This window comes from Sardina pilchardus, chromosome 14 (assembly GCF_963854185.1).
Source record: "Sardina pilchardus chromosome 14, fSarPil1.1, whole genome shotgun sequence".
Lineage (NCBI taxonomy): Eukaryota > Metazoa > Chordata > Actinopteri > Clupeiformes > Clupeidae > Sardina > Sardina pilchardus.
In genome coordinates, this window is record NC_085007.1 from 13,987,676 (window position 1) to 14,015,241 (window position 27,566).

At 42.3% G+C, this 27,566-nt stretch overlaps 3 protein-coding genes across 5 annotated transcripts in view; 1 reads left to right on the top strand and 2 right to left on the bottom strand.

Annotated features, from left to right (window-relative positions):
• The window catches only part of LOC134100841 (uncharacterized), a 7,625-nt gene extending 6,462 nt beyond the window's left edge, over positions 1–1,163 (bottom strand). The window contains exon 1 of the mRNA XM_062554294.1: positions 991–1,163. Coding sequence (XP_062410278.1) covers positions 991–1,063 — 73 coding nt within the window. The 5' untranslated portion in view covers positions 1,064–1,163. The remainder of the gene's footprint in view (positions 1–990) is intronic.
• Positions 1,164–10,822: 9,659 nt separating this feature from the next.
• On the bottom strand, positions 10,823–13,222 carry pgap2 (post-GPI attachment to proteins 2). 3 transcript variants are annotated; one of them, XM_062554081.1, is made up of 2 exons: positions 12,921–13,222; positions 10,823–12,452 (listed from the first exon to the last, which is right to left on the bottom strand). In XM_062554081.1, exon 2 carries the CDS (start codon positions 12,360–12,362, stop codon positions 11,604–11,606), a length of 759 nt encoding a protein of 252 aa, XP_062410065.1. In that variant the 5' UTR covers positions 12,363–12,452; positions 12,921–13,222; the 3' UTR covers positions 10,823–11,603. The 3 variants fall into 3 exon arrangements, with proteins under 3 accessions (XP_062410065.1, XP_062410067.1, XP_062410066.1); XM_062554083.1 differs by having other exon boundaries at positions 12,902–13,222; XM_062554082.1 differs by having other exon boundaries at positions 12,887–13,222.
• Positions 13,223–15,373: 2,151 nt separating this feature from the next.
• Positions 15,374–27,535, top strand: ddx54 (DEAD (Asp-Glu-Ala-Asp) box polypeptide 54). Its single transcript, XM_062554080.1, has 20 exons — positions 15,374–15,653; positions 15,867–15,993; positions 16,088–16,158; positions 16,265–16,453; positions 16,728–16,777; positions 16,866–16,907; positions 17,007–17,102; positions 17,987–18,108; positions 18,229–18,290; positions 18,718–18,849; positions 19,504–19,714; positions 22,063–22,194; positions 22,320–22,541; positions 22,787–22,860; positions 23,645–23,851; positions 24,061–24,212; positions 24,805–24,918; positions 25,215–25,322; positions 25,669–25,766; positions 26,963–27,535. Exons 1-20 carry the CDS (start codon positions 15,522–15,524, stop codon positions 27,235–27,237), a joined length of 2,616 nt encoding a protein of 871 aa, XP_062410064.1. The 5' UTR covers positions 15,374–15,521; the 3' UTR covers positions 27,238–27,535.
• The last annotated feature ends 31 nt before the right edge of the window (positions 27,536–27,566 follow it).

Sequence of the window (27,566 nt, forward strand, 5' to 3'; positions counted from 1 at the left end):
TGGATGATGCACTGTTATACAGACACCCTGAACACAACCAGAACACTATTCATACCACTCACTTTCTGACCGACCACGTTGGATTTTCGTTGATGAGGCAACCATGCCTCATCTACTTAATGATGCAGTGAGATAAACCAGTTTTCTTGAAATGGTCCACCAGACCACCACAGCGAGCAGAAACATGCATGGATATGATGAAAAGCCATTAGAAAGCATCTCCCCTGAAGATTACATTCGGAATAGGAGCCCTATAATAAGAACACAATGATCCAAGCCATTTGTGAGTGATCGATGAACCCACTCTCCCCCGCAGTCAAAAGCGAGTGTGATGACATTTGTTTCTCCAATAATTCATGAGACCCAGGACAGCACTTATATCAATATGTCATTTGATTAATGTGACTCCAACCAAGCAGTTCACATGAAAGGTTCACCCATGGTCTTTTGTTGTGATCAATGTATTTTTCTTCAATAAGATCTGCCCATTCTTTGCCTGACACATACTATCCATGCAATTATAAGTGGCCATAAAGATCCATAAACTTAATTGGGTGGTATTCATATAATATGAAAATAACAGTCCCCAAAGGTGATGGAGGACAAGACTGTGTTTGTCAATATGCTGCTGTGAACATGGTATTGCATTTAACAGGATTGGGGTTTGAATTTCCCCCCAGCAAATTGAGAGAGTTGAGAGCTTTCATTTAATTTTATGAAACCTCAATTAGGCTATGTTTTGAATTTCATCAGAATGAAATATGAAATACTCTAATAAGTACACAAACTACTGCAACCTCAGCTCATCTCTCACACACAGTTTTTACTCAAATCAAAATGTACTGTATACATTGGCCTTTCACAAAGATACATACTTTAAAAGACATACCCAACTGACAACAGTTTGTTTCGCACACACTTGCACTCTTGTTGTCACCCTCACCACCTGCGCTTGTGATAAGCGCCTTCCAAAGCCCGCTCGAGACTCACCTTGTGAGGTGAACAACGCCACCGAAGCCAACGTAATTCCGAGCCCATAGATCAGGAGAGTCTGTAAAGTCATGAGTGCAGGCAGTGCTGACGACTGACTGTCAGGGGGGTGCGGAGTGAAGGACGACGGACGTCCGTGTTCATCCGAGTTCCCGCGGGCGCGTACTGACTATCCTCCTCAGGAGCCAGCGCGGCGCGAGCCACTACCTCCTGTCCTCAGCCCGGGAATGCAATGCAGCCGGAGCGCCAGTCACAGCCTCCGCTCTGGCAGCAGGCGTAGGGGGGTGTGCAGCACATGAGTGAACAAGCTAAAGAAGTGAGCGAGGACCTTCTTGTGTTGCCCGCGCACGTTCTAGTTAGGAGAGGCAATTGCGAGGCGCGCGTGAGTGTGTGTCTCTGTGGAGAGAAGAACTGCCCCTCTCTTCCCCTCCACCCCCGCTCACCTCTGTGGGAGAAAAATAAAGCCCTCTGTTGCACACTCAGAGCAAAACAAACTGTGGCAGCTCAGTTGGAACTGATACAAGAAACGGGATTAATTTCTGATTGATAATCCGCACTGTCTAATGAGTCCCATCAGAGCCTGGTGATAATGTTTACAGTAATTGTGTGGAGGTCGATATACCTATACATCATTCCCCTTGGTCCGAGTGTTCAGTGCATCGCCATGCTTTGGTTCTTGGGAGAAATTCTATCTAATCAAGAATTAAAGAGTAAATCCTTTCTTGGAGTCTGTAATGCTGAGGATAAGGCAGGCTTTGCAGTAAGCTCCCGTTCCCTCCCCACCCAAAGCAACATATGGTCCCGCTTGATAGATGACTGCCAACGATTCTGTCACTCATATCCAGACATATTTACTAACCGAGTGACATATTTCCCGTTGGAGAGCTTTATTTCTTTTAAACAACGCTCTCCCTATGCTTAGCGCCAATAACACTCCATTTAAAGGACAGTATCCCTCCCCCATGTCACAGCGGTATCTCTACAATGAGGTTATTGGGTATAGCGGTAGAGGTTGGTGGTCTTTTGAACCCCCCCATCAATATTCCAGCCAGAGATGAGCTGTGAAATCCCAGACACTGCTGTCATAGGCCATTTTGCAGTCCGTTTGCTTCTGGATGGGGCTTGTAATGTTTACATACAGCCCATGTAAAATTACAGTGCCATGCTGTAGAATGTCAACAAAAGGTATTAAATCACAACAGGAAGGTAATGGAAATATTGTCCAATATGAATGTCTGCTTAATGAAAAAAACATGGCAAAAATATAATATTTCCATTCCATTCAGTCATAATATAACCTCTGTTTTGACCTCACAATGCAGTTCATGATGAATTTGTATTCCGGGTGCTCGACCGCACTGCATCTGAGATCATACAGCGCGCAAAAAACGCTCCAGCGGGCGCGCATGCATTGCGATGGAGCGGAATCTGTATCCCAAGCGGCTCCCTACTTATCTTATGTCACACAATGACTCGTCTCTTACATTCTCTTTAAGTCCCCGGGGGAGCTAAAATGAGAGTGACAGCGTTGTGAATTCTTGATGAATTTGCAATTAAAAGCAGGGACATGAGCGAGAGAACTCGTGCGCTCTGGTAGCACTCTGAGGCAACGACTGAAGTCAGGACACAATGCATGAAATGTTAATTCAGCTCCAAGGCGCTATATTTCTCAGCGTCTGTCACATTTAGTGTCTTTAAGGGATGTTTGTTGAATAGCTCATTTTTGGTGCCAACGGATAAACATAATGTACCCAAATAAGACCTGCAGCCTTTAGCGTATAAGAGAGAGCCTTCCCAGGCATAAGAAAATACAATACAGAACACTCCATAGATTTGGGCTCGGGTGACGCGCAATCTCCCGCTGGTTTTGTCATGGGCGCAATCCTATCCGGCCTCTTAAACCAACTCCAGGGATAGTTTTTTGCGCTTTTGTCACATGTACTGCGATTATCGCCTTAATACTGGCACTCGGCGTGAGATTAACGACTGAGGGCTAGAGAAGGGACTGCCTTTTCTGCTGCCTGAATATAAGAAGTAATTGAAAGTCTTGCTGAATCTCTGTGCAATGCAGTTTTTCCTCAAAAATACAGAAAATCCTAGTTCCCCTTATGCAGCAAAGGGCACAAGGAAAAGGCAAGCCTACAAATCTTCAAGCTGTTTGGGATTTAGCATCTATGTTGCAATATCTTTATATTTTCTGAAAGTATCCCTGAAAGTGCAAATATAGGGCCACCATTGTATAATTAGATGGTAAGGAATTCATTGGTATAAGCAAACAGTGCATTTCAGGATGTGGTAGCGAATTGATATTAATGAACAAATGATCAAAACAAGGAAATAGAGGGGGGCAATGCTTGCACAGCAGGCTACAGCATGTTTCCCATCATGATCTCACTGATAATAGCTTTCCATCTGGCCTTTGTCAACCAGAAGCCATTTTGTGCATGGGTGCATCCCGAGCTAGGAACCTCGTGGAGATGCCTGGAGGACCCTGGGCCATCTGTGCATGCTGGAGTTTCCCTGTCACGCAGTACGGTGGAAGACCAGGCCTTCCAGCCTTCAAGTTGCTGCATGTCCTCAGGGTCACCAACATCTGGACGCTTGGCACTAGCAAGGAGCGTGGAGCATTCAAGCAACCAGTCAAGTCATGTGGGGTTCCAGTTCATGGATTATGAAGTTGTCTCCCTCTGATGTGTTGACAGAGATGCTCAGGTGCCAGTTGATTCATATCCATTTTTGATGTTTCCGTGGTTCAACTATTAGAACAGGTGGCATAACCCCAAGGTCAGAGGGGTCAATTATCAGAGAGCATGTACCCTGCACTTAAATGCACACATTACTAACACTAAATGCAAATGCTGTGTGAACTGTGCAATGATTAATAACAACTCAAATCGATTTCATTTATAATTTATGAATATGTCTCAAGGTGCTTTACACTACAGAGTCCAGCTTGATCTTGAACTTTGACCCCCTCAGCTTCACTACAATTTAGTTATTAGACAAACCCTTTATCTAGTGCGCATTCGGTCAGACTCTTAACATAATGTGCATGGCTCTCATGAGGAAGGGGTGGCAGGCATTTTCAGGGGCAACAATTCTACTCTGACCACTGTTTGCCTTCTCAGCCTTTTGCGTTTGTGGTCAAATTTATGGGCTAGCTCGGAAAGTCTACTCAGTAAGCAGGCCTATCCGATTTGCTGAAATGGTGGCCTCTTAATGTTAATTGGACAGTCTATTTAAAGGTTAGTTGAGCTGGCGGCCTGGCTTTTAAGAGCCACAGATTAATAATTAAACTGACACGGATATGACTGAGAAATGTTTCACAGAGTCTCACATTTACAGCTTAGACTCACTACAGCTTAAATAATCTTTTAATTTACCACCCCCCCCCCCCAATACACACACACACACACACACACACACACACACACACACACACACCCCACAAGCTTAAAATTCAGCCTCTGCTTAGCGGAGAGTACAGTATTCATCAGAAAATCCAGCAGGGAACATGTTGACATCTGCCTTATAATGACTTTCATTAGAGACATAATTTTGACCAAGTGCTTTGCAGATCAGTCCGTTGCATGGGCAACAAATTTCCAGCTTCTGGAAACATATTCACCCAACTCACATCTTCCTATCGGAAACAACGTGTGATGTGAATTTTAAATAGAGCGCCTTTGCATAAGATCATGGCGTATAAATGCTCAGATGTCATTGATATCTATGAGCTCTTGCCTGTTTAGCCCCTCGGGGCTGTGTTCAATCTGCAGCTTTGTGCAGCTTGGGTGATGTCTCAATGATTCTGCTCATGTTTGCGGTGTAAGCCAAAATGGGCAAATAAACAGCTCACTGGACCAATATTACTGGCCCCTTTGAGATATAAATTATCGTAAGCCTCCTCTTACAGTCAGTGGGAGCATAAAACCCTAAGTGCGCAGACTCATGTAGACAGTCATACACAGATACCGTAATTTCCCAACTATTAGCATAAGGCTATCAGGTTAATACACAGGGACAAATAATATGGTATCAATATGGGTTTTATTTTCCTTTAACTTGCATAAAACACTGTCCTAGCTGCGGCTACAGTGCAGCTAATGCACAGGAAATAACTCTACACACACATGAGGTGTACCACTGTTTACCACATGCATTTACATTTGTGACCTGATCTGGAACAATACGATTGGACATCAATGGACAGAGGAGAGGACACTACAATTGGTCAAAGTCATATCATGAACTGTTGTCAAGATACAGCATTTTGAATAATGGTCTCCTGCCATTTTTTTCCAAATGAAAAACTGAGAAAATCACATTGAAGTTAGATTACAGGCAGGTAGTACAGGTATAATTTGCCCATTTGAATAATATTTTTTGTAACTTTATAGTCTTGTCTTGACTGTGAAACTTGGGAAAATAATTGTAAACATCTCTAATATGCTTTCATATTACACCAAAAAAGGAAAATCAATATATATGTATTTTTGAAGTAATCGACCTGCATCTCAAAATTAGAATGTGTGACTCGTGACACGTTTTCTCAGATTGGGTCACATTTGACACTTTTATCCAAAGACACTTACAACAATCAATGTACAATGAAGTTATAAGAAAGGTACAGGGCCACTCGGATATGATGATAGTTTGATGTGCTGTCAAACAGTCAATGGCCATTATAATCTCTCTCTCTCTCTCTCTCTCTCTCTCTCTCTCTCTCTCTGTTTTCACAAGGCAGAGTGAACTGTGCTTTTGAGGCATCAATCTTAAAACCTGTGTCCCTGTAGTGTTCTGCTTGAGTTAAGCCAATTACCTGCGTGTGCAACGTTTGCCAAGGCCACTGCTCAGTTAATACAAGCTTTGGCTAAGAGATCCTGTCAACACACTAAAAGGGTAACAAAAATGATGAACCTTTTGTCCCATACACGTGCTAATCGTATCGACTTTAGCTACTAAACCTGTGTTAAGAACAAAAGCTGATCTCATAGAGGTGGGGAAAAATAGACGCATCCCTCCTGTGCTAAGATCACCCCTGGCATCCCTTGATAGTTAAAAGAGAGAGAGTCCTGGGGTGGTAGCATATTTTGTTGGTCTGAAATATACTCTGTGATTTCATGCATGGTTTTCTAGAGTAATGAGGGGTGCATGTAGAATAGGATTGGAAAGATGGCATTATTCTACTCTGTCTAATTGCATTATGTGTCTGGCATCAAGGCAATGGAACTTGGAGGGGGTGGCAGTTTGGGGGCAATTTTATTTAGTTTTATGCCAGTCCTGTGCCAACTGCTTATAATTTGGGGGAAATGTCTCAGAAGAATACATCAGTTCCGTGCTGTGAGGGTTTATAAAAAAACATGATGAAATATTGAGCAGATTGGGCCAGTTTATGTGAAACCATTGGCTGCGAGACAAGATTTCAAATCAAAGGCTTCCATCATAAATTTCGATTTTACTGAGCTGGCATACAGTTGCGGAGAACACTTTTGCAAAAGACAGACAACAAACCAATGAACATAAAATAAATAAACAAATAAGTAAACAAATAAATAATAAATAGTGACTTCTCCGCCTTTGCCACCACCGGATGCAAAAGTAAAAAGAAACCCAAATTTAAGACCATCACTCAAGACTTGCCTTAATGAGCTATGAAATGCAGCTCAATGAGGCTTTGATGTGCTGCCCAGCTGTATCCAAGCAGCTGCCGGGCACATCTGGAAGACGTCAGTTGTCCCAGCCTCTTTTAATCAACCCAAAGGCTGAATGACCGAGCCAGTAAAAGCCAATGGGCCAATTGCTCTGTCAGTTAGCATTGCGCTAGCTGTGCTACGATTTAAAACGGTGCTCCTTAAAACGGAGGTTTTGGAGTTTAACACGCAGCTGCGCACGAAGTTTAACGTGATTGCTGTGTCAGAAATGAGACAGGATCAGCTGGTTCCTAGTTAAACTGGGGTTAAACTGCCTGGAAGCCGGAAGTACGCTGTTTTGAGTTTTACCCCAGCAGATGCAGTCGTAATTCAACGGTCTTAACGCATTTCAGGATTTTGACGGGATACTTTTTATGACTTTTGTGGCTAAATGCGCTCTAAGTGCCAAAACACTTTGGAAATGTAAAGTGCATTTTAATAAAACGCAAATAATGTTGAAATATATCATGAAATAGTCTAGGCTACTTTTGTGGAAATGAAATCTGAATCTGAAATCTTATCCAGTAGGCTATGCTATTTATAACATTAAATCAGTCAATCAATCAATTGTCACGTAAAACTGTAAATAGAACATTACACGGAGGAGCAAAAATAAGCCTTTTAATCGCCACACTTCAGCCCAACTATGGACAAATTATGGGCACTAAACCCACATTCCATGGCTCCGTGCGCATTCCAGCCTTTACGAATCCATGTGGGACTAGGCTGCGTATTTTGTCAGCCTAAACAGGCCTACACCATGGCCAGGCAAAATGCATCTGTGCGGTGTAAGCTACATAATGTCACAACTGTCTTTAAATGCATGTTAGTGTGTCGGATAGGGGCAGACGTTTTCAAATCATACTCCCCGAGCGCCGCTGGTTGGTTGGTTCTCTCACGGGATGAAAAAAGTACCTATTCTATTCTATTCTATTCTATTCTATTCTATTCAGTCATTGAATGAATGAAAGCGCCTCCCGCAAACAGCGGGTGGAAATCCCTTTCAACGACATGAAACATAATAGTGAACCTTCAAATATAATATTTCAGTGCCCATCAGTCTCTACATTTAGCAACATCACCAAACAGTCCAAAAGTAAATTAAACCCCAAACTAAACTGAAAACTACTGCTTTTAATAGCCTATGCCGCTAACAAAACGCATGTCTCTCTGGTCTCACAATAAAAGTAAAAAAAGCTCTTGTCTGGAAGTCTGCCTCAAAGAAATGCTTTGCACAGCCTAAGTAGCCTAAATAAAGACCATAATCGAGGGTTCATGGTACGATCTACCGTGCGTCAGGCTATTTTACGAATAGGCCTACTCGTTCTTTGTACATTTGTAGTTAGGCATTTGCCAACTTAAGCAACTGCTATCTTGTAGCCTTTATTGTAGCCTACTGTGTAATACGTCCAAACTAGCCAACAGTGAGTGTATGTGTCGGTTTATGAAGCGTAAGCTGTCACTCTATCTTGCTATCCTGCAAACTATGGTTTAGTCTACCGCAAAACCATGTCCTTTCCGAGATTAGACTAACACGCCTTAAATGCGCCCTCTAGTGGGTGATTTCAATTTCCTTGAAGACACAGCAATTGAGATCAAGGTAAAACGCAGCAGCAGGTTAAACCACAGGTGCATATGACACAGCAATGGAGCTTAAGTCGTCACGTGACTTCTTGCGTCACCACCGAGTTTAAAACCGTGTTAAACTCCAAACTAGCGACAGAGCAATTGCCCCAATGGCTTTGAATTCACGAGACGAACATAACAACATAATGGATTGGGAGTCAAGGATGTTGTTACCACAAAGGCAGGAACCTAAAAACCAACATGGAAAAAAAAAATGGAGAGCGAGTGTTAAAATGTTGGTGCATCAATATTGTATAACAAATGTGGTGTAGGGAAGTTTCAAAGGTTGGATATGTACTTTAAATCCCATGTATCTCTGGGCTCTGTGCGCAGCTGAAAACTAATAACATATGCACGCACATATACACGCACTCATGCACCAACACACGCACACCACGCACACACACACGCATGCACACACACACACACACACACACACACACACACACACACACACACACCGCTCTGCAGACAACTACAATTCACATATGTTTAAAAGTGAGTAAATATGGCTTAACTTCACTTCAATGTAGACCATTCTGTTCTAAGTAATGCAAATTGTGATTTATAACATGACATCTGTCAGTCCTTTTTTTGTGTGTATACCAATAGGGGAGAGATTAAAAAACTTGTTTGAATTGGCTAAACTATAGGGCCTATATGTAAAGTAGGAAACCCATCCAGGCATCTGTTCTGATACCATCAAGCACTTGTCCAATGATTGCTGCTTTATATTCAGGGTGACACAAAGGACATACAGTACAAACAAGATGCTAAAGAAAATGAAAGGGAGGTGCTGTACAATGTTGTACATACATGCTTTGAAAGTTGTGCTTAATTTGTCTTCATTTAGAGAAAGGAAAAAATCACAATTGTGTGCTGATGTCTCCTAATCCCATTTCATAGGGGAGACAGAAAGAGGATTTTTTCGCTAAATGCCTCGAAAGAAATTCACCGAAGAAAGCTAAGAACACTGACGCACTGACAGTATGTTAGTCATGGTAAGCGTGTTTGCTCAAGCCCTCCCCCACCCCCCCCCCCCACCCCCCCCACCCCCAACATTGACGGACTGATTACTTTTTTAAAATGTTTTCTTTCTCTGACCTAGAATGAGAATCCCTGTTTCTCTGAATGAGTATGCTTTGGTTTGATCCAATAAATCTATAATCAGCATGTTGTTCAGGAGCTTTAGTGCCAAGCCCCGAGGGAAAAAGAAAAAAAAATGCATATGGACAAGTAGATCCACTTTCTCACAAGTGTTAATGCTCGAAAAGCACTTGATCCTATGAGATACAATATGTCCTCAGAATTCCTTCGGTATGTATCAATAATAAGCAGTCGGATCCATGGCCCATTGACAGGGGATCCACAAAATAATCGGCAATAAAATATAATAAGAAACCACAAATTGTGCTGTATAATTTAAAACATGCATATTTACAGTTGATGGCCATTTTACAAGTAAAATAAGCAAATTGTGTCCATTGCTCTCACCCACATTAACTCTCATGATTGCAACAGATCACGTCAGTCTGTCATGAATCACTTGAAACACTCACTTCTCTCAGGGCACAATGAACCATTCCTGCTGCTGCTTAGTTTGGCTGCTTTGTCAGTTAAAGATCTGATTTAGAATACTTTTGAAATGAAAATATACAAGTATTTTTTGAGCCACGGTATGTATTATGTCTGCTGTTTTCATATCATGTACTCATTGATATCCTCACAGGCAATCATAATGAACAATGACATGTTATATTTGTGGAACCAGGTGCCATTATCTATGAGCTCACATGAAGTAGTATGCAGTGTTGCTCATGCATGATATTGCAGTAGGAATATCTTGCCCCTGACAACAGACCTCCCTCTAGGAGGGATGAGTATTCAGTCTACTGCAGCTATGAAGACCAATCAAATTAGCCAGTATACAGTAGTTACACAGGGACAACAGGTTCTTTAAAATGCTCTGTCATTCCTCAATAGACTATACGGACCATTAGAGTTGTCACTGAAATAATCTTCAGATTGAACTAGCTCTGAAACTAAATCAGTTTGTGATCACCGCTTGAATGATATTACCATAATTTCCCAACTATTAGCTGCGGCTTATGCATTGATTTTGCTACATTTATTGTACGAAGTTACTACATGGAGGCAATTAATATGGTATTAATACGGGTTTGTTTCTTTTAACTTGCATGAAACACTGCCCTGTGGCACAATGCAACTAATTCACAGGAAATTACTGTACCTTAAGGAGGGCCTCAAAATGCAATATCTGCCAAGTCTATTGGGTATTTATACTGCAGCCTCCAAGATGAAGGCTATGTAGATGTAGGCTACTCCTCAAAGTACTGGTGATGAAATCTCTGATACCATGATTAGGTCTCTAGCCAGCCATTAAGCTCCAAGTCTTTGTTTTGTTTTCAGTAAACCACTTTTTCATTCCTAAACTCTTGACTGCCACTATGTGGACAAACTGTTTAATCTCAAGACATCAGTAAAATATAAGGTTGACAATGGCAATAGACATTTATTCAGCTCAATCCAATAATTTGAAAACTTGTCACCAAAGCTGTTTTACGATCAAGAAATAAAGACTACGTCAGTACAAATTAGCTACAAAATTCAAATACAATTTGAAATGACAGTTACCTGAGTTACAGTACACATTAAGCACAAAAACACAATATACAGGTGTACATAGGATCAAACTAATTAAAATCATCTTGATTTTAAGAAAGATCAATACATTGTGCTATGGTATTTTCAATACCATGTCTTGTCAGAGGATATGAAATATCAACCTTTGGTTCAGGACAGCTTCTAGTAGGTCACACCACCATCATAATCTTCATCATTGTCACCTTCTTCATCATCGACATCATCATCCTTTCATTTCACATATCAGTTTATGGGTACAACATCCAGTCCTACAAAAGCAAGGCATTTTATCACAGACAGGAGTCCTCTGCATCAAATGACAACATGATACCACTTCTACCAGCATCTGAGTAAACTTTAGGACACATTCCACTGAATACACAAATTGAAAAATATTATATAAGTATATAATATATTTATATAGCTAGCATGTCACTTTGCACACAGCACACATCATGTTGACACAAATTGGACACAGTAGTCACACCGGTGTAGCATCAAATAGCCTAGCACAAAATGTAGTGTAGGTAGGGTAGGTAGAGAGGATGAGGCATATGCTATTGCTATGCTATTAGACCCTCTAGCAAGTTAACCTTTGACCTTATATTTCAGCTTTCAGTCCACAACCGATCAGAAGTGTTTGCTCTCTGGAGGTGTGGCAATCATCACTTCCTTGTTCCCAAAGTCCAAGTATGCGGTCATGTGGAATGCCATGTTGGAGAGGACCACCAGGTACTCGCAGAGAGCAAACAGGGTGTAGATGCCCGGCTCACAGTACTTGTTATGGCGCCAGAAGAAGTAGCCGGCACCGAGCAAGAAGGAGATGTTGAAGAGGAAGATGCGCCACTTGTATCGGAAGGACTTCCTCTCCTCGAAGCCTGCCTGCCTCTTGATCACCTGCCACAGCCTGCACGTGCAGATCATGTAGATGATGGAGCCCGCAATGAAGGCAATAAAGCTCTTTTTGTGCACTGTGTAGTTCTCCGTCGAGGACACATAGGTGAGCACCAGCAGGCCTACGTTCTCACTGAGCGAGGCCAGCAGTGTCAGGCCGCTGAGAAGCCGCTCTGGGAGTCTCAAAAACTTTCCCTTGTAGAAGAAGAAGTAGGCGAACGCCATCAAGACTCGCGGTGCTGAGTGTAAGCCGATACAGAACCTCCACACATAGCGTTCTGGTGTTAAGTTGATGGCCGCACTGATGGATGGGAGGTAGTTGGGCACCTGGCAGTGAGTGTAGGTGGCCTCATTGAAGTTGTAGAGGAGTGAGGTGACGACACATCCGATGAAGCCAATGAGTGGCAGGGACACCGTGGCTACAGCAAAGTGGGTGAACTGTAACCGGATGAGGGGCCTGTCTCTGTCCAGGCTAACAAAAGGTATCTGATGCATCCTGCATCAAACACTACCCACTGACATTACACACCATAGTGTCATCGAACGTTTAGCAGGTCCTGCGGCCAAATGTGACTTGTCTCTCATCTGCAGATAGACAACACACTTGTTAAGGCTACATTCACACACATGATGCTATTGTGGGTGTACCTCCTACTCGAGGATTAACTAACTACAATCAGATAGTGGAGAGACTACATTTTTCTGTGCAAGCATAGATATACAGTATGGGTTCAATGAATCACGCTCTAAATATGCCGCATGAGGTGTGTCTTGGGAGGTCAAGAGTGTTGGCCAGCGTCGTGACCTAAGAAGTACATTAAATGTGAAATTTCACAGGGTAAACATTAGGTCTACGAAACAACATTAACGTCACAGTAATGTTATTTGTAAAGCTAAACAACAGTCAAAATCAGCCACGCTCAACTCTAACAAAGCTAGCCGAATCCACAAGTGTCAGATTGAGAATGAATGTCCCAATACTGCCGATCGAGCAGACAAATACAAATAATGTACTATACCATTAAACCGGTCACCTCTAGGCTGTGGTGTTACCTAGCTAGTTGGCAAGTTCATTGGTCAACTGGGGGATTGTCAATCCCGGATTGATATTCCAAGTTTCTTCTCCTTCCTTGATGAAGTTGATGGCTAATATTAGCCAGCAAACGCTGACTCCGTTAGCTTGTAGAATTAGCTGACTGATTGATAAAGTGCTGTGCACCAACTCTGTCTCTGTCGAGCAAACGATGCCTTGACGTCGGGTACAGCTCAAAAGGGGAAGGAAATATCCAAAGCAACGATCTAAAGTAAATCTCGAAATCTCTACACCCCTGTCTTCTTCTTAGTACTTCTGCTTATTCTTCTTCTTCAATTTATTAGCAGATTTCTTCATTTTATTGTTGTGTACCGCCATCTACCGCACAGGAGTGTGTAGAGTGATTCTCAATCAAAGTAGTGGGTTTCACAATCGTTTCCTTTCTTACTCAAAAGCCCTGCAAGTTATGAACAGAGTAACAGAATCTGATTTACTTTCCAAGCCCTATATGTATTTGTGTGTGTTTTTTTTGTTTTGTCTGCTCTGAATCTTTATTGCACCTGTTATATTGTAGGCCAACATGGATTTCTTATGTTTGAGCCATGTTTATTGTACAAGCAGAATTACTACAATTATTACAGGATGGTGTAAAATAAAACTATAAATAATGAATAATAACAAAAAGAAAGCAACAAATAAACAACCAATCAAAACCCATTTTTTTTTTTTTTGAAATATTTTAATTAACTCAATATCTTTCAGGAAGTTAAACGGCTCTGATTCTGTCTCTTTGCATTCCTTGTTCCCCAAGAATATTGTCAATGTGATCATCTTTCTCCTCCTCCTCCTTCTTCAGAATTCATTTAAAAATACTGTTTCATATAAAAGGTCGCTTCATCTTCTAACTGCTGCCTCAATATCCAGTACATTCTAATGACATGCTCTGTTTTCCTGTGTGTTAGTCCTACACACAGGACACCTCCCATCAGCATGTTTTTTCATTAAAAAATAATGTAGCCTACTATTAAACATGTGTGTTCAAATCTCATTCTGCACGTAGGCTACTTCTACTACTACTACTACTACTACTACTACTACACACACACACACACACACACACACAAACACACTCACTTACTCTCTTTTTTACATTTTATACAGCTTACCCGTCTCCCATGTATCCCACAAGACTTGTCATTTCTCCTTTGTCTATCGTAATACGGAGCCCGTGAAGGGTCAGGTGTGTGAATATTTTTGAGTGCACTTTTGCGTTCCCTCGCAATACACTTTTTGCGTTCCCTCGCAATACTTTTGCGTTCCCTCGCAATACTTTTTGCGTTACCTCGCAATATTTTTGCGTTCCCTCGCAATAACTTTTGCGTTCCCTCGCAATAACTTGTATGTAGCCTATGCCCTTAAGCCGCAGGTTCCATTTGCGGAGTGGGAGGGGTAGAGAGGGAGCAAGGGTGTGTTGGTGTGTGAGATTGGAGTGGGAGAGAGAGGCATGTTACAGGGACCTGAGTGATGTGAATGTAGGCTATAAAGATCACAAAATAAATTCTCTGATCCAAACCACTGTGCAAGTTATTAACCCGCTGCTGTTGTGAAGGAGAGAGGGAGTTAACCCGAGTCAATTCAAGTACCTCGGCCCGGCATGGAGCAGCCAAATATAAGTCTCCCCTGAAATCTCAAACTGCTGAGACGTTTAACAAAAACAAAAGTTAACATTGGGCTCCGTACAGTGGCTAGCCTAGGCTACATCAGGTTAATGCGCTGTCAACTCTCATGCTGCGTCGAAACAAGCCGTTTTTCTTTAGCAGACGCTTCAGAGTTTTCATGCTTATAATCACATTGCGTCTCACAGACAAATCTGCCAGTATATTGCTGTAGCCTATGTGAGCCCCAGGTTAAAGTAAAACTTAATAATGTCCAGATTATCCATGAGTTGAACTGCAGTCCATGTAAACCTGTATGGTGGGCCAATGCATGGAGCCCAAGTTGACAGGAACACATACAAGTTATTGCGAGGGAACGCAAAAAGTATTGCGAGGGAATGCAAAATTATTGCGAGGGAACGCAAAAGTATTGCGAGGTAACGTAAAAAGTATTGTGAGGGAACGCAAAAGTATTGCGAGGGAACGCAAAAGTGCACTCAAAAATATTCACACACCTGACCCTTCACGGGCTCCGTATTTTAATGTTTGACTTTACTTCAGTTTTACTGTAGGTTTTATAGACTGCTAAATTATAATTTATTCTTTTATTCTATAATTTATGTGAGGGTATTTTTAACTTTGGAATTACAAAAGCCACGCCAACTCTCTCTCTCTCTCTCTTGAGTAAAAAATATTTTTTAAAAAACAACCTTTTAATTCTTGCCCATTTGCAATAAAAACGTATGGCATTTCACTGCGAAAGCGACAAGTCATGATGTCATACTCAGCGACGGTATACGTCAGTCATGTGCGCCATATTTCACACGTGTTTCAAAATGGCCCTCTTCTATTTGGTTGTCTTGTGCTGAATTGTTGTGGAAATAAATAGTGAGATTCTCCGAATCAAGTCTTGTTGGTGAGATATTTGTTTCCTCATTAAGCTACGAAGACATCGGAAATTGGACAATGGCACAGAGAAAGAAGAAATTAACCAAAAAGAAGAGACACGGACCGTCACACGGTCCAAATAGAGAACCAGAGGTGGACTCGGACGAAGGAGACTTTGAGTTGGCTGCCGACATAAAGAACGATGATTCCGTAAGATCATTTTCCGATTAAACGCCTTAACTTGTTTAAGCTTTAGATATTCGGATAACTTATAGTTATGTAAAACATCCTGTTTCTTGTGATGAAGTTCCTAGTTGGTGTTAATGTAAACAGTGCACGTTCCAGCATGGTTCACCTTATGTGTTCTTTAATAACGTCAGCAGTTAAACTGTATATTGACAGCAAGTATTCATATTCTATCAGCCCGGTAGAAAACTGCCACGGTTTCCAGCATCATCTGACGCCCTGTCGGATGTCGAACCAGACACCAGGGAGTTGGTACGAGCCCAAAACAAGAAGCAGAAGAAGTCGGGAGGGTTCCAGTCCATGGGTGAGAACTGGCACCTATAGAGCAGTATTCATATTTATTAGAAGCTTGTTAAAGGCCAGTTAATAATGCTTTTTTGTTTGTTTACTCTTTGCAGGCCTCAGTTATCCTGTCTTTAAAGGTGTAATGAAGAAGGGCTACAAAGTCCCTACTCCTATTCAGCGAAAAGTACGTATTTTGACATTTGTAAACAACACAATACAGATGTTAAAGCCTTCTGTAGTTTTATTGGTGTAAGCGTTATAATGGAACAATGCCACTTTGTTCTTGACAGACTGTCCCTGTCATTCTGGATGGAAAAGATGTGGTTGCTATGGCAAGGACCGGTAGTGGAAAGACTGCTGCTTTCTTGATTCCGATGTTTGAGAAACTAAAGGCTCCACAGGCCCAGACTGGTGCCAGGGCGCTCATTCTCACTCCAACAAGAGAGTTGGCGCTTCAGACCATGAAATTCACTCGAGAGGTATTATGATCTTTTGTCATCCTGTTTTTGGATAGCCCCTGAAGTGTCATCTCGGTACTTTGGGGTTAACTGTAACCATTTTTGAGGTCGTTTAAAACGCACCAAATCAACAGGCCACCTGTTCACCATTCACCATTCAAATTAACAGGCCACCTGTACACCATTCAACAACCTCAGAAAATGGTTACAGTTAACCCCAAAGTACCGTCATCTCTATCTGGAAGTACAGAAGAGAAACATACCAATGTTACTTTGTGTTTTTTTCTCCCTCCAGCTTGGTAAATATGCTGGCTTTAAGACTGCATTGATTCTTGGAGGTGACAGGTGAATATATATTGTGACAAGATTATGATAGTGCAGTTGTCCTATGTGTTGTCTGTGCCATTGACATGTTTGCATTTTTATGTTTCAGTATGGAGGAACAGTTTGCTGCTCTACATGAAAATCCTGACATGTATGTCCACTTTTCCCCAGTTGTTTGAAATACATACGTTACATATGTTACAATCACTAATGGGTTTGTTTACTTGACAAATTCCTCTTCTTTCTCCAGCATTATTGGTACCCCTGGTCGTCTGATGCATGTTGTTATGGAAATGAACCTGAAGCTGCAGAATATGGAGTATGTGGTGTTTGACGAAGCTGACCGGTAAGCATAACCCTAGAATTACTTTCGCAATGCCCTGCTTCAGACCCTGTCCTACTGAACATTGAATACAAGGTCCCTGCAGCAGATATATTGTTCTTTACCTTATATTCAGACTGGCTTGCCATTGTGCTTTGAGCCAGCTGAAAAGGTTTCGACTAGACACAATGCAGGATTAATTTCTCTTGCTTTCATCCATTGACTAAAACATATAGCAAGCGGGAATGATTGTGCAGCCTAATGCCACAACAACTTTCCTCCTGTTCATCGCGTCCCACCTGTCATGTTTCTATTACCCACTAGTGGGGCCTGCCACACACTTTCAGAACCACTGATCCACATTATATATTATTACACGGCTCTCTAGAATGTTGAGGGAGCTCCCATTCACTTTGAATGGGCCTTCCCAACGTTCGCAGGTCTGTTAAATCTATATAATGACCGCTGAAAGTATATAATGACCGCTGTCAATGGCAACGGGTTTTGTGCTTTAATTCACGACTTTCATATCAATCCGCAACAAAGCCGTTCGCTGGTTGCAATGGAATTTCATTGAAAGTAAAACTAATTAAAAATAATACCCTTCAGGACGAAGCAAAACCATCCTGTTCATCCTGTCGGGAATTATTTTCCGATAATGACCGGCGTTCTATAAATTATCCCTTACTTATTGTATACATTGTAGACATTGTGTACATTAGATCTACATTGTAATTATTGTCTTCTACTTTGGTGAAAACTTTGAAAGTTCAGATTTGAGTAAACATTTATTCAGCTTACTCTTGTATCTTCATTCAGTGGATGATCTATTGCATCTGTAGTAGCCTAATAGATCATATTTTAGCCATCACAGGACGTAGAGTAAATCTTGAGTTTTTCCCTTTCAGGCTGTTTGAGATGGGGTTTGCTGACCAGCTCCAGGAGATTATCCGTCGGCTTCCAGACACGCGGCAGACGCTGTTGTTCTCAGCCACCCTTCCAAAACTGCTGGTGGAGTTTGCCCGAGCAGGTATATAAAGCCCCCGTCATATACTGCTAGTGTAAAGAGTCTTCAGTACACAAATTGATATTAATGAGTTGCCACTGGGTATGTTCATCTTTGATTCATCTCATCATCTGATTTTTGTAGGATTGACAGACCCTGTTCTTGTTCGTCTTGACGTCGACACAAAACTGAGCGATCAGTTGAAGGTAATAAGATAACTTTGGTTCTCTTTTTTTAAATAGCCTCAGGTGTAATGTTTCAGTAATTCTGTAATCAAGGCTTTTAATGCGATGTTGTTATTATGCATTTCATATGATTTGTGATTGGCTGAAACTCTGGGTAGTCTGGGAGTAGTAAACAGTACACCCATTGGAAATGTATTGAATTAATTAAACAATTAAGTCTGAGGTAGGTGGTTGCACATATACCAAGTCAATTTTACACTTTCTGTGTATGTAGAAATATTTAAACTCGTGTGCTCTGGTTGTAAGTGTTGTCGATGATGTAGTAGCACTAGGGTAGCACTTAGCACTTCTCTCTGGTTGGATTAAGCTCGGCAACATTGGTGTGCGAGTTCTCTTTTTGACTGAAGGATTATTGACGATGTACTGTACTCATCCCGCCGTTTCTCAGCTCGCCTTCTTCCACCTGAGGCAGGACGACAAACCTGCCATGCTGCTGCACCTGCTCAGGAACGTGGTGAAGGCCCAGGAGCAGACGGTCGTCTTTGTGGCCACCAAACATCACGTGGAGTACATCAGAGAGGTGAGACGCGTGCAGTGAACCCCATGTTCAGAGCCCGTTTTACCATATGTACAGTAATTTCCTGTGTATAGCCGCATTTTGTATAATTGTATAAATTCAGGTGGTCGATATTACACGATATTATACGTCTCCTACATATAAAACAAACAAAACATATAATGTTCAAAACAAGTGACGAGACAGACAAACAATAAGCCAAATGTCAAATTTGTCAAATGAGACAAATAATAAGCCGTGGTTAATAGTTGGGAAATTACGGTATTTGTTCTCTCTTTGCATTTTATCTGCTTGCTTCTCTACACATCACAACAAATTTAGCAGTTGTATGTAACTATCAAAGAGGAAAAGATGGAGATTGCATAATGTTAAACTTACAGTATATAGATGAGAATGATTGAACGTAAGGCTATCCAGCAATAGTGTTACCTCACACTCAAGATATTGCTTGTCTTTTCAATGTGACTTTCCCCATCTTTGTGTCCTAATGTGAATTCCACTATCATGTACACATATCTATGTAAGTTCTATGGCGCAGTAGCAGCTCTTTGCAATTGTAGGACCTACTGTGTTGTCAAGGTCAGGTTTAGGTCTGCCTTTAGCCTATATGTCTTGTCCTTAAAGCAATACGTTTGTGTCCTTTTGTTTGTCCTTCAGATGTTGACCTTAGAGGGCATTGAGTGTGCCTACATCTACAGTGCCCTGGACCAGACGGCCAGGAAAATCAACATCGGTCGCTTCGTCCACCGCAAAGCTATGGTGCTGCTGGTGACAGACGTGGCTGCTCGTGGTATTGATATCCCCATGCTGGACAACGTCATCAACTACAACTTCCCCTCCAAATCCAAACTGTTTCTGCACAGAGTGGGTGAGTGAATGGACAAGCACCGATCGAATGTCTGATTAGTGTTCTCAGGCTGTTTTCTGTTGTAATAAACCGCTCGTTTTGCTCTGTATCGCGTCTATTGATGCCTACAAAGTTTTTGATAAGACAAGGGAAAGAGTTAGTTGACTGACTAGGCCATCCTTAAAAATATGTTTGTTTGCAGTAACAGCCCCCCCCCAAAAAAATTGGGTCGGTAGGTAGGCAAATATTTTTTTTTTCAAGATTCAAGGTAAAAAAAAAAAGTACATTTTTGGTCACGGCGATTTTGTTGGTAATAATGAAAAAATATTTGCATGTTATATGTACATACATTAAACACACACACACGACACACACTATATTGCCAAAAGTATTGGGTCACCGGCCTTGACCCCCATATGAACTTCAGTCACATCCTATTCCTAATCCATAGGGTTTAATATGACGTTGGTCTAGTCTTTGCAGCTATAACAGCTTCAACTCCTCTAGGAAGGCTTTCCACAAGGTATATGCATGACTGTGTACCCGTGCACCAAGCAAGGTCCATACAGACATGGATGACAGAGTTTGGTGTGGAAGAACTTGACTGGCCTGCACCTGACCTCAACCCAATAGCTTCTGAAAGAATGGTCAAAAATGCCCATAAACACTCCTAAACCTTGGAAAGCCTTCCCAGAAGAGTCGAAGCTCTTATAGCTGCAAAAGTGGACCAATGTCATATTAAACCCTATGGATTAAGAATAGGATGTGACTGAAGTTCATATGGGGGTCAAGGCAGGTGACCCAATACTTTTGGCAATATAGTAATATTTCTGAACGTGACTTAACAAAAATCAGCATACTTTATAGAGGGTGCATTAACCGTATGTTATCTGCACAACTATGACTAGATCCAATTAGTTGTAACAACACACAAACACTCTTGCTTAAATTCTTGCTTTATAATGATCTTTACCTTTTGAATTATTCTTTGACTATATTGCCCTTCTCTGCTTTTATTTGTTACTATTTGCTTTGTGTCTAAAGCACATTGAATGACCTCTGTGTATAAAATGTGCTAGGCCTATTCAAATAAACTTGACTTGACTAAAATGTAGGCTATAGCTTTAAATATGCTGTAGCCTACTGCCAGAGAAGTAAACAAAAAATATATCATATGAAAATATATTATGAAAAAAATAATATGTTAATTTCAATTATTTTATTGGTAACTAGATTATACGGTTTACTTGCATCCACCGCTACGACGTGTCAATGCAACCTACAAATCAGAGACATTACGTTGCTTTCTTTTCTCCACCAGTGGCTAGTTCTTAACCACTTGAAGAATAGCTGTCCTTGCTAGCCTGTAGTAGAACGATCCCTTAACGGGTCACTTAAATGTTTCAATCCAAAAGAAACCACTTAATGCTGGCACGTCCTCAATTTTTTGAGTTTCTTCCACCAAAACCTTAAGCCACGGTCACCGTTACACGGATGGGGAGAAGGGATGGGTCCGGGAAAATATCTGGACATAACTTCGTGCCAAGTCATCTAAATGTTCAAGTGTTTAATGCGTTTTCAGGTGGATAATAGTGCCCGAAATAGTATAAGTTTTGACGTCAACCACGAACATTTTCTTGGCTACAGCCGCAGCCATTAGGCTACAGTCAAGCGCGAACCACTGCAGTGAATGAGACTGGAAGCATAGCCTGTAGCGCATGACAAACATAAACATATGACGCCACAGGTTTTTATTTGGAAGAAAGAACGCAGCCTACGTTTGTATGTAGGCAATTTGTATTCACAATACTTAAGAAAATATTATATTATTGTATTGCATTTGTATTGGGTGTTTGATGAATAATAGGCCTAATTAAAAAAAAATCGGTCGGTCTTAACGCAATTTGCAACCGGCAAGTCGGTCGGACTAGAGGGGGAAAAAAATAAATGTTTGGGTCGGCCCTATATTGACAGGGTCGGTCGGGTTACGGCAAACAAGAATATTTTTAAGGATGGCCCTAGCTACTAAATAAGTGAATGTAACCACTGGGGTGTACTACGAATCTCGATTAGTGGGTTAGCGAGGTATGTTGCGCTCAAAGCCAGGGTATGCTGTCATACGAAAGTGGATTTGTATCACCATGGTATCTTATGCAACCAAACCTGGTCGGGAGCAGGTTATGTGCTAACTTATAGCTCAAATCGTGAAAAACTACTGCCCTCTGACCAATCCTAACCAATCCATTATCTTGAAAAACGAAGTTATCTCACGTGTATCCCACACATGTAGTATATGAATGTAAACTTGATGTATTTTGACTGATTGACATATTTCTCTCTGTTCTCCTCCCTCTGTGCCTGTGCCACAGGTCGTGTTGCTCGTGCTGGTCGAAGTGGAAAGTCCTTCAGTCTGGTGTGCCAAGACGAGGTGCCATTTGTCTATGACCTTCATCTGTTCTTGGGAAGACCCATCCAGTTTGCCATGCCAGTTCATGAAGAAGGTAAGTGTGGTTACTGTAATCTTGGCTTCACTGAAAATGAGGACCACCCTCAATGAACCTCTGAGAATAAATGAATGAATGTATCCTACTGGTCATTGTGAATTAAGTGCTGTGTGTGTGTCTAGATGCTGATGGTATATTCGGACGCGTGCCCCAGAGTATCCTGGACGACGAGGAGGGGCAGCTCATCACGGCCCATGAAAACTCTGTTGAGCTGCAGACCCTCAAGCAAGTCGCTGAGAATGCCTACAAGCAGTACCTCAAGTCAAGGCCCAGCCCGTCTCCTGAGTCATTCAAACGGGTCAAGAACACCGATTTCGCAAGCATGGCAGTCCATCCCCTGTTAGGTGAGCCACCTGTGATCTGTTTGCACTGTACTCTATCTGTTGAAGGTGTTTACAGGTTTAATAACAGAATCTTTCCAAACCATGTTCTCATGGTTTGTTCAGTGACTGTGTCTATGACTGTTTATATTTTATATTTTTAATAGAATATTTGTGTATTTCTGACGAATACTGTATTTTGTGTCCATGTGTTAGTATTCCTTGTAGCATTCAGTATGTTGTAGTGAATATTTAAAATGTGACTGCAGGGTCAGGTCTGGAGAAGATGGAACTGGAGAGGCTGCAGATGGTGGACTGCATCAAGGGCTACAAGTCCAAAGTGGTGAGTAGAGACAGAGACTCTCTAAAAGAGAGAGACAGAGCACTCTCAAAATCCTCCATAGAAATCCATGGGGTTAGTATGAAATGCCAATATGGCAGTTGTCTACACACGTCCTGCCCATTTTGCGGCAAAAAGTCCACATGTGAATATATTATGCCAATCATGTGGCGTGTTGTGAATACCTTGTGCCAGTCATGTGTTGTGATCTTGTGGCTGGAGCGAGGTTGGTGTTGTGCAAGTCTTGTGCATGCGCAGTTCTGCCCAAAATAGATGCATGATAATGCATTCGAGTGAAGGGACACCTTAAAGGACTTTGGGGGAGACTTTTTGATTTTAAGAGTGTATCTAGAGTAGCCAAAGATCTATTTAAAATTTTAAATAAATGCTGGGTTTTGGGTCATGCTCTTTCTGTCATGGCCTCTGTCCTTTTTAAAGCTATTTTGAATAGAAATTGAAAAAAAAAAAAAAAAAAAACGTTTTAAAAAGTCATAGATGTATATACTGTGAGTCATCTTAAAGAGACCCTATGCAACTTTCTGCAGGAGACGATCGCTCTTTGTTTACATCTGGAAGTCTGAGACGAAGAACCACGCTTGCAATTTATATATTTAAATATAGCCTATACATGTATAAATATACACGCTAAAGCTGTCGGGGAAGCTCTGCAGAGAAAATGCAAGCATAAAACGAGCGAAAACGAAAAACGAAACCGAAACCAGAGATGAAATCGCCAATGCTGCATAGTTCCTCTTTAATGAGCTAATTTGGCAAATATTCTCTTCAGACGATATTTGAGATCAACTCTTCAAACAAGACCAGCGCTAGCGAGGTGATGCGAGCCAAGCGCAGCCGAGACCGCCGGCTGGTGGACAAGTTTGCACGGTCCCAGGTGGAGCGCTTCGCCGAGAACAAGTTCCATCAGCCGCCTGTTCCCTCCACCTCCACCACCACAGCCAACGACGACAACGAGGAGGAGGAAGAGGACATCCGGGTGAGTGATGAGATGAAGGAAGGCAGTTAAAGCAGGATCGTGAACCATCAGTCTCTCTTGGGTTTTATAGATCAAGTGCCATGAAATCAATTGTGTGTCCTCAACTTCCGTTAACCCAGAGTAGTAAATGATCATGCTAGCATTTCTTTTTTATTATTATTTATAACTTATCATCTCATCTAATTTCATGTGTCTGTGTCCTTTTCAAGGGTGTGTTTGCGGAGGTGGTGGGTGGGAAACGTAAAAAGAATTTGGGAGAGGAAGATCCCGAAAACCCCCAGGGCAAAAAGAACAGACAGTCTGGACGAGACGAGGAGTTCTACATCCCCTACAGGCCCAAAGATTTCAACTCCGAGAGAGGGTACATACACAGAGACACACACACACACACACACACACACATATCGTTTCCTGAATTACATTTACATTTGGGTCCATTTGTATATATATCGTGCTGCATTTGTTTACATGGAAATTGACATGTTTATGCTAATGGACTTTCAGCGCAGAAGAGTTTCATCAATATGTGCTCCTCCTTCCCTTCCTCTCACTTTAGATCTCCTGGTTGCTTACTGGATAGTTCAGTTTCAGGGTCATGAACCTGATGAAAAGCTCCTAAGTAATGTTTGTGTAAGCGGAGGGAAACTAGCACTATTTATAAAGTTTGTGCTCTTTGAACCAAAGTTTAGGGGACTGTTTGGTTTGGTTCTTAAATAGAAGCTTTGTTTTGTTTTCGAGACTAATGTTTGGTCTCTAGACAATGTTATTCTCTTAAATGTTTCTTAGTTTATTTGTTTAAATGGGTTCTCTTGTGTTATTAATTGAAAGTATCCGTAGATACATTGAGAAACATGTCTTTCGTTAACACTAGCTTGCATCAGCTATGTAAAATTGATATCAGAATGGCTATTTTATAATATAGTCATACGTTGTGTGTGTGTGTGTGTCTCTAGGCTCAGCCTTTCAGGTGAGGGCACCACGTTTGAGCAGCAGGCCTCCACAGCCGTACTAGACATGATGGGAGACGAAAATACCACACTTGACCAGCACAAGAGCGTCATGAGATGGTGAGAGGACAACATCAAAAACTATCAACAATCTCTCTCTCTCTCTCTCTCTCTCTCTCTCACACACACACACACACACACACACACACACTCTCTGTCTCTGTCTCTCTCTCTCTCTCTGACTCTGTCTCTCTCTCTCTCTCTCTCTCTCTCTCTCTCTCTCTCTCGCTCTCTCTCTCTCTATCTGTGTATGTGCACCAAGCACCCATAGCTCTGTGGACCCCCTGGCCTGCAGCACATTCTCCGGTAGTCCTCATATGACTCCACCTAACCCACTCCCATGTGTCTCCTCTCAGGGACCGCAAGAGGAAGCGCTTTGTGCGCGACACCGGCAAAGAAGACAAGAAGAACAAGGTCAGGCTGGAAAATGGACAGATGGTCAGCACTAAGAAGAAGAAGAACTTGTATCCTTTCTTGCCTTTGTTACTGTCGAAATGTTCAGGTTGGTGTTACAGGAGGATGTATTTGATGTAGGTGCATTTCTATTGAATGTGTGAGTGCTTGCACACAATGAACCTGTCTTGAGTGTTTATTGGAGAATTTTACTTGTATTGTCTTGTAACAATTCGGGAGAGAACCGGTCATGCAGTGAAAAGGAAAGGATCACCGAAGCACACCGATGGTTAGATTGCTAGGTTTAGGTTTGCTGCACCTTTCTAAATTGGAATGAGCAATCTAAACTTCTTTTTTTTCAATATATTGAGTGTTTGTTTGATTGAGAAGAGCACATGTACCTTGACGATATGCCAGTTACGAGCAGTGGAAGAAGAAGAACAAGATGGATGATGATGACTCTGACGGAGAGACTGGACGTGGCAGAGGTGGAGGACAGATGGGAGGCCGTGGAGGTAAGTTAGGAGCTCAGTCATTTGGTCACTTGTGTCTTTTGGCCTGTACAGGCTACACGATTTTTTGTCTTCCACGATGATCTTTTACGATTGACCATGTTAGACTAGGCGATCAGAGAACCACAAAATCTTGGCGCGTCTTGGTCTTAAGACTGGCCACATTACAAGATAATCTATCGTAGCCTTCTCGTTGCGTGTCGTCACATTGTCAGTGTCAACACGGGGTCATAGGAGATTCCCCAAAATTCTGACATGCTAGACTTTTGGTCGTAACGTCGTGGAATGTCGCAGACAAGAAATCGTGGGTCGTGGAATATGTCACATTACAAGACGCTTCCTCTTTCCGGCGTTGTGTCTGTCTTTTCATATTCAGACACGACACTGGAATTTGTCGGCCCCGACACAATCATGGCAAAATCGGTCTGAAACCGTGTAGTCTTCACAGGCCCTTACAGACATCATTAATATGCAACTGGCGAGCAGTGACCAAAGTCCTGCGCATGAAATTAAGCCATCATGAGACATTGCACTGACCCCCCATATTTACGTTTAGGATCCTGCTTATGGCATTAATTAATAAAATGGCCAGATACCCTGTCTCTTCTGAAAACGCTGAAGCTCAGCAAGTGTAGGCTTGGTTGGATGGTAGTGTTGTACTTGGATGGGAGACACTCCTTGGAAGACTTAGTTGCTGCTGGAAGAGATTGGAGATTGGAGGGTGGCTAGTGGGGGGGGGGCTCTTCCCACTGGCCAAAAATCAGTCCTAGTACAATGACGTGGACACTGTACTCTAGGGTATGCTGTCCTTGGGAGGAGACATTAAAACGAGGTCTTGAATCAATGTGAATCCTATGGCACTCACCGCAAAGGATGAGGCAGGCGCGGGGGCGGGGGGGTTCCCTGGTGTACGGTTCTAGCTAAATTCCCAACCTCATTCAAATGAATTACTGTTTTGGCATATGTGCATATACAGCCTGCTGTCACAGTGCTTCCTGTATAAAGTTGTGGATTTATATTCCTGGCTTTCACCATTGCGTCCTTAAGCAAAGCCCTTAACCCAGAGTCGCTCTGGCGGAGACTTGCCTCTGTGTAATAACTGATGTATGTAAGACGCTTTGGATAAAAAGCACCCACCCTAATGAATAAGTAGGTATCTGTGTCTCCACACTGACGACGATGCTCTCTGGTCCCCGCAGGTCGAGGAAGAGGAAGAGGAAGAGGAAGGCAGGGGCCAGGAAGAGGAGGCCCAGGCGGGCCCCCGAGGGCCGGAGCCCAGCAGGGCGTGCGCTCGGAGCTGCGGAGCCGCGAGCAGATCCTGAAGGAGCGCAAGAAGCAGAGCAAGCAGAAGTTCCTGCAGAGCGGCGGCATGCAGAAGCTGCGCGGCAAGAACCGCCAGCGCGTCAACGACGTCATGAAGTCCGGCTTCGGCCGCGGCGGACAGAAGAAAGGCAAGATGAGGAAGAGGATGTAAGAGTGTCTGTAAGGGGTGTAAGGTCGGCGAGGGTATCCGAGGACCTCAGGACTGGGTGACCAACGCCCAACCCACCCACCTACCCCCGTTTGGACACACATGCCCAGCCAGGGGTGGCGTGAGCGTGGTAAGAAAAGAGGCACAAATGATGCTCTGGAGTGACGTTAGACTGAACGGACGCCAGATAGTTCACTTCCTGTGTCGCTCACTTCGTTTGCCATGGCGATCTCTCGTCATACACTTTGTACATGTATATTTTTTAACAATATTAAGTCCAATACAGATAAGATATGCTTGAGTGATCTCCTGTGTGTGTGTTTGTGTTTTGA

Excerpts from the sequence above, each read along its gene's own strand:
- pgap2 (XM_062554081.1), bottom strand. The coding sequence starts at position 12,362 with ATGCATCAGATACCTTTTGTTAGCCTGGACAGAGACAGGCCCCTCATC.
- ddx54 (XM_062554080.1), top strand. The coding sequence starts at position 15,522 with ATGGCACAGAGAAAGAAGAAATTAACCAAAAAGAAGAGACACGGACCG. Across the intron at positions 18,850-19,503 it reads ACGTGGAGTACATCAGAGAG|ATGTTGACCTTAGAGGGCAT; the intron begins GTGAGACGCGTG and ends TTTGTCCTTCAG. Across the intron at positions 19,715-22,062 it reads ACTGTTTCTGCACAGAGTGG|GTCGTGTTGCTCGTGCTGGT; the intron begins GTGAGTGAATGG and ends CCTGTGCCACAG.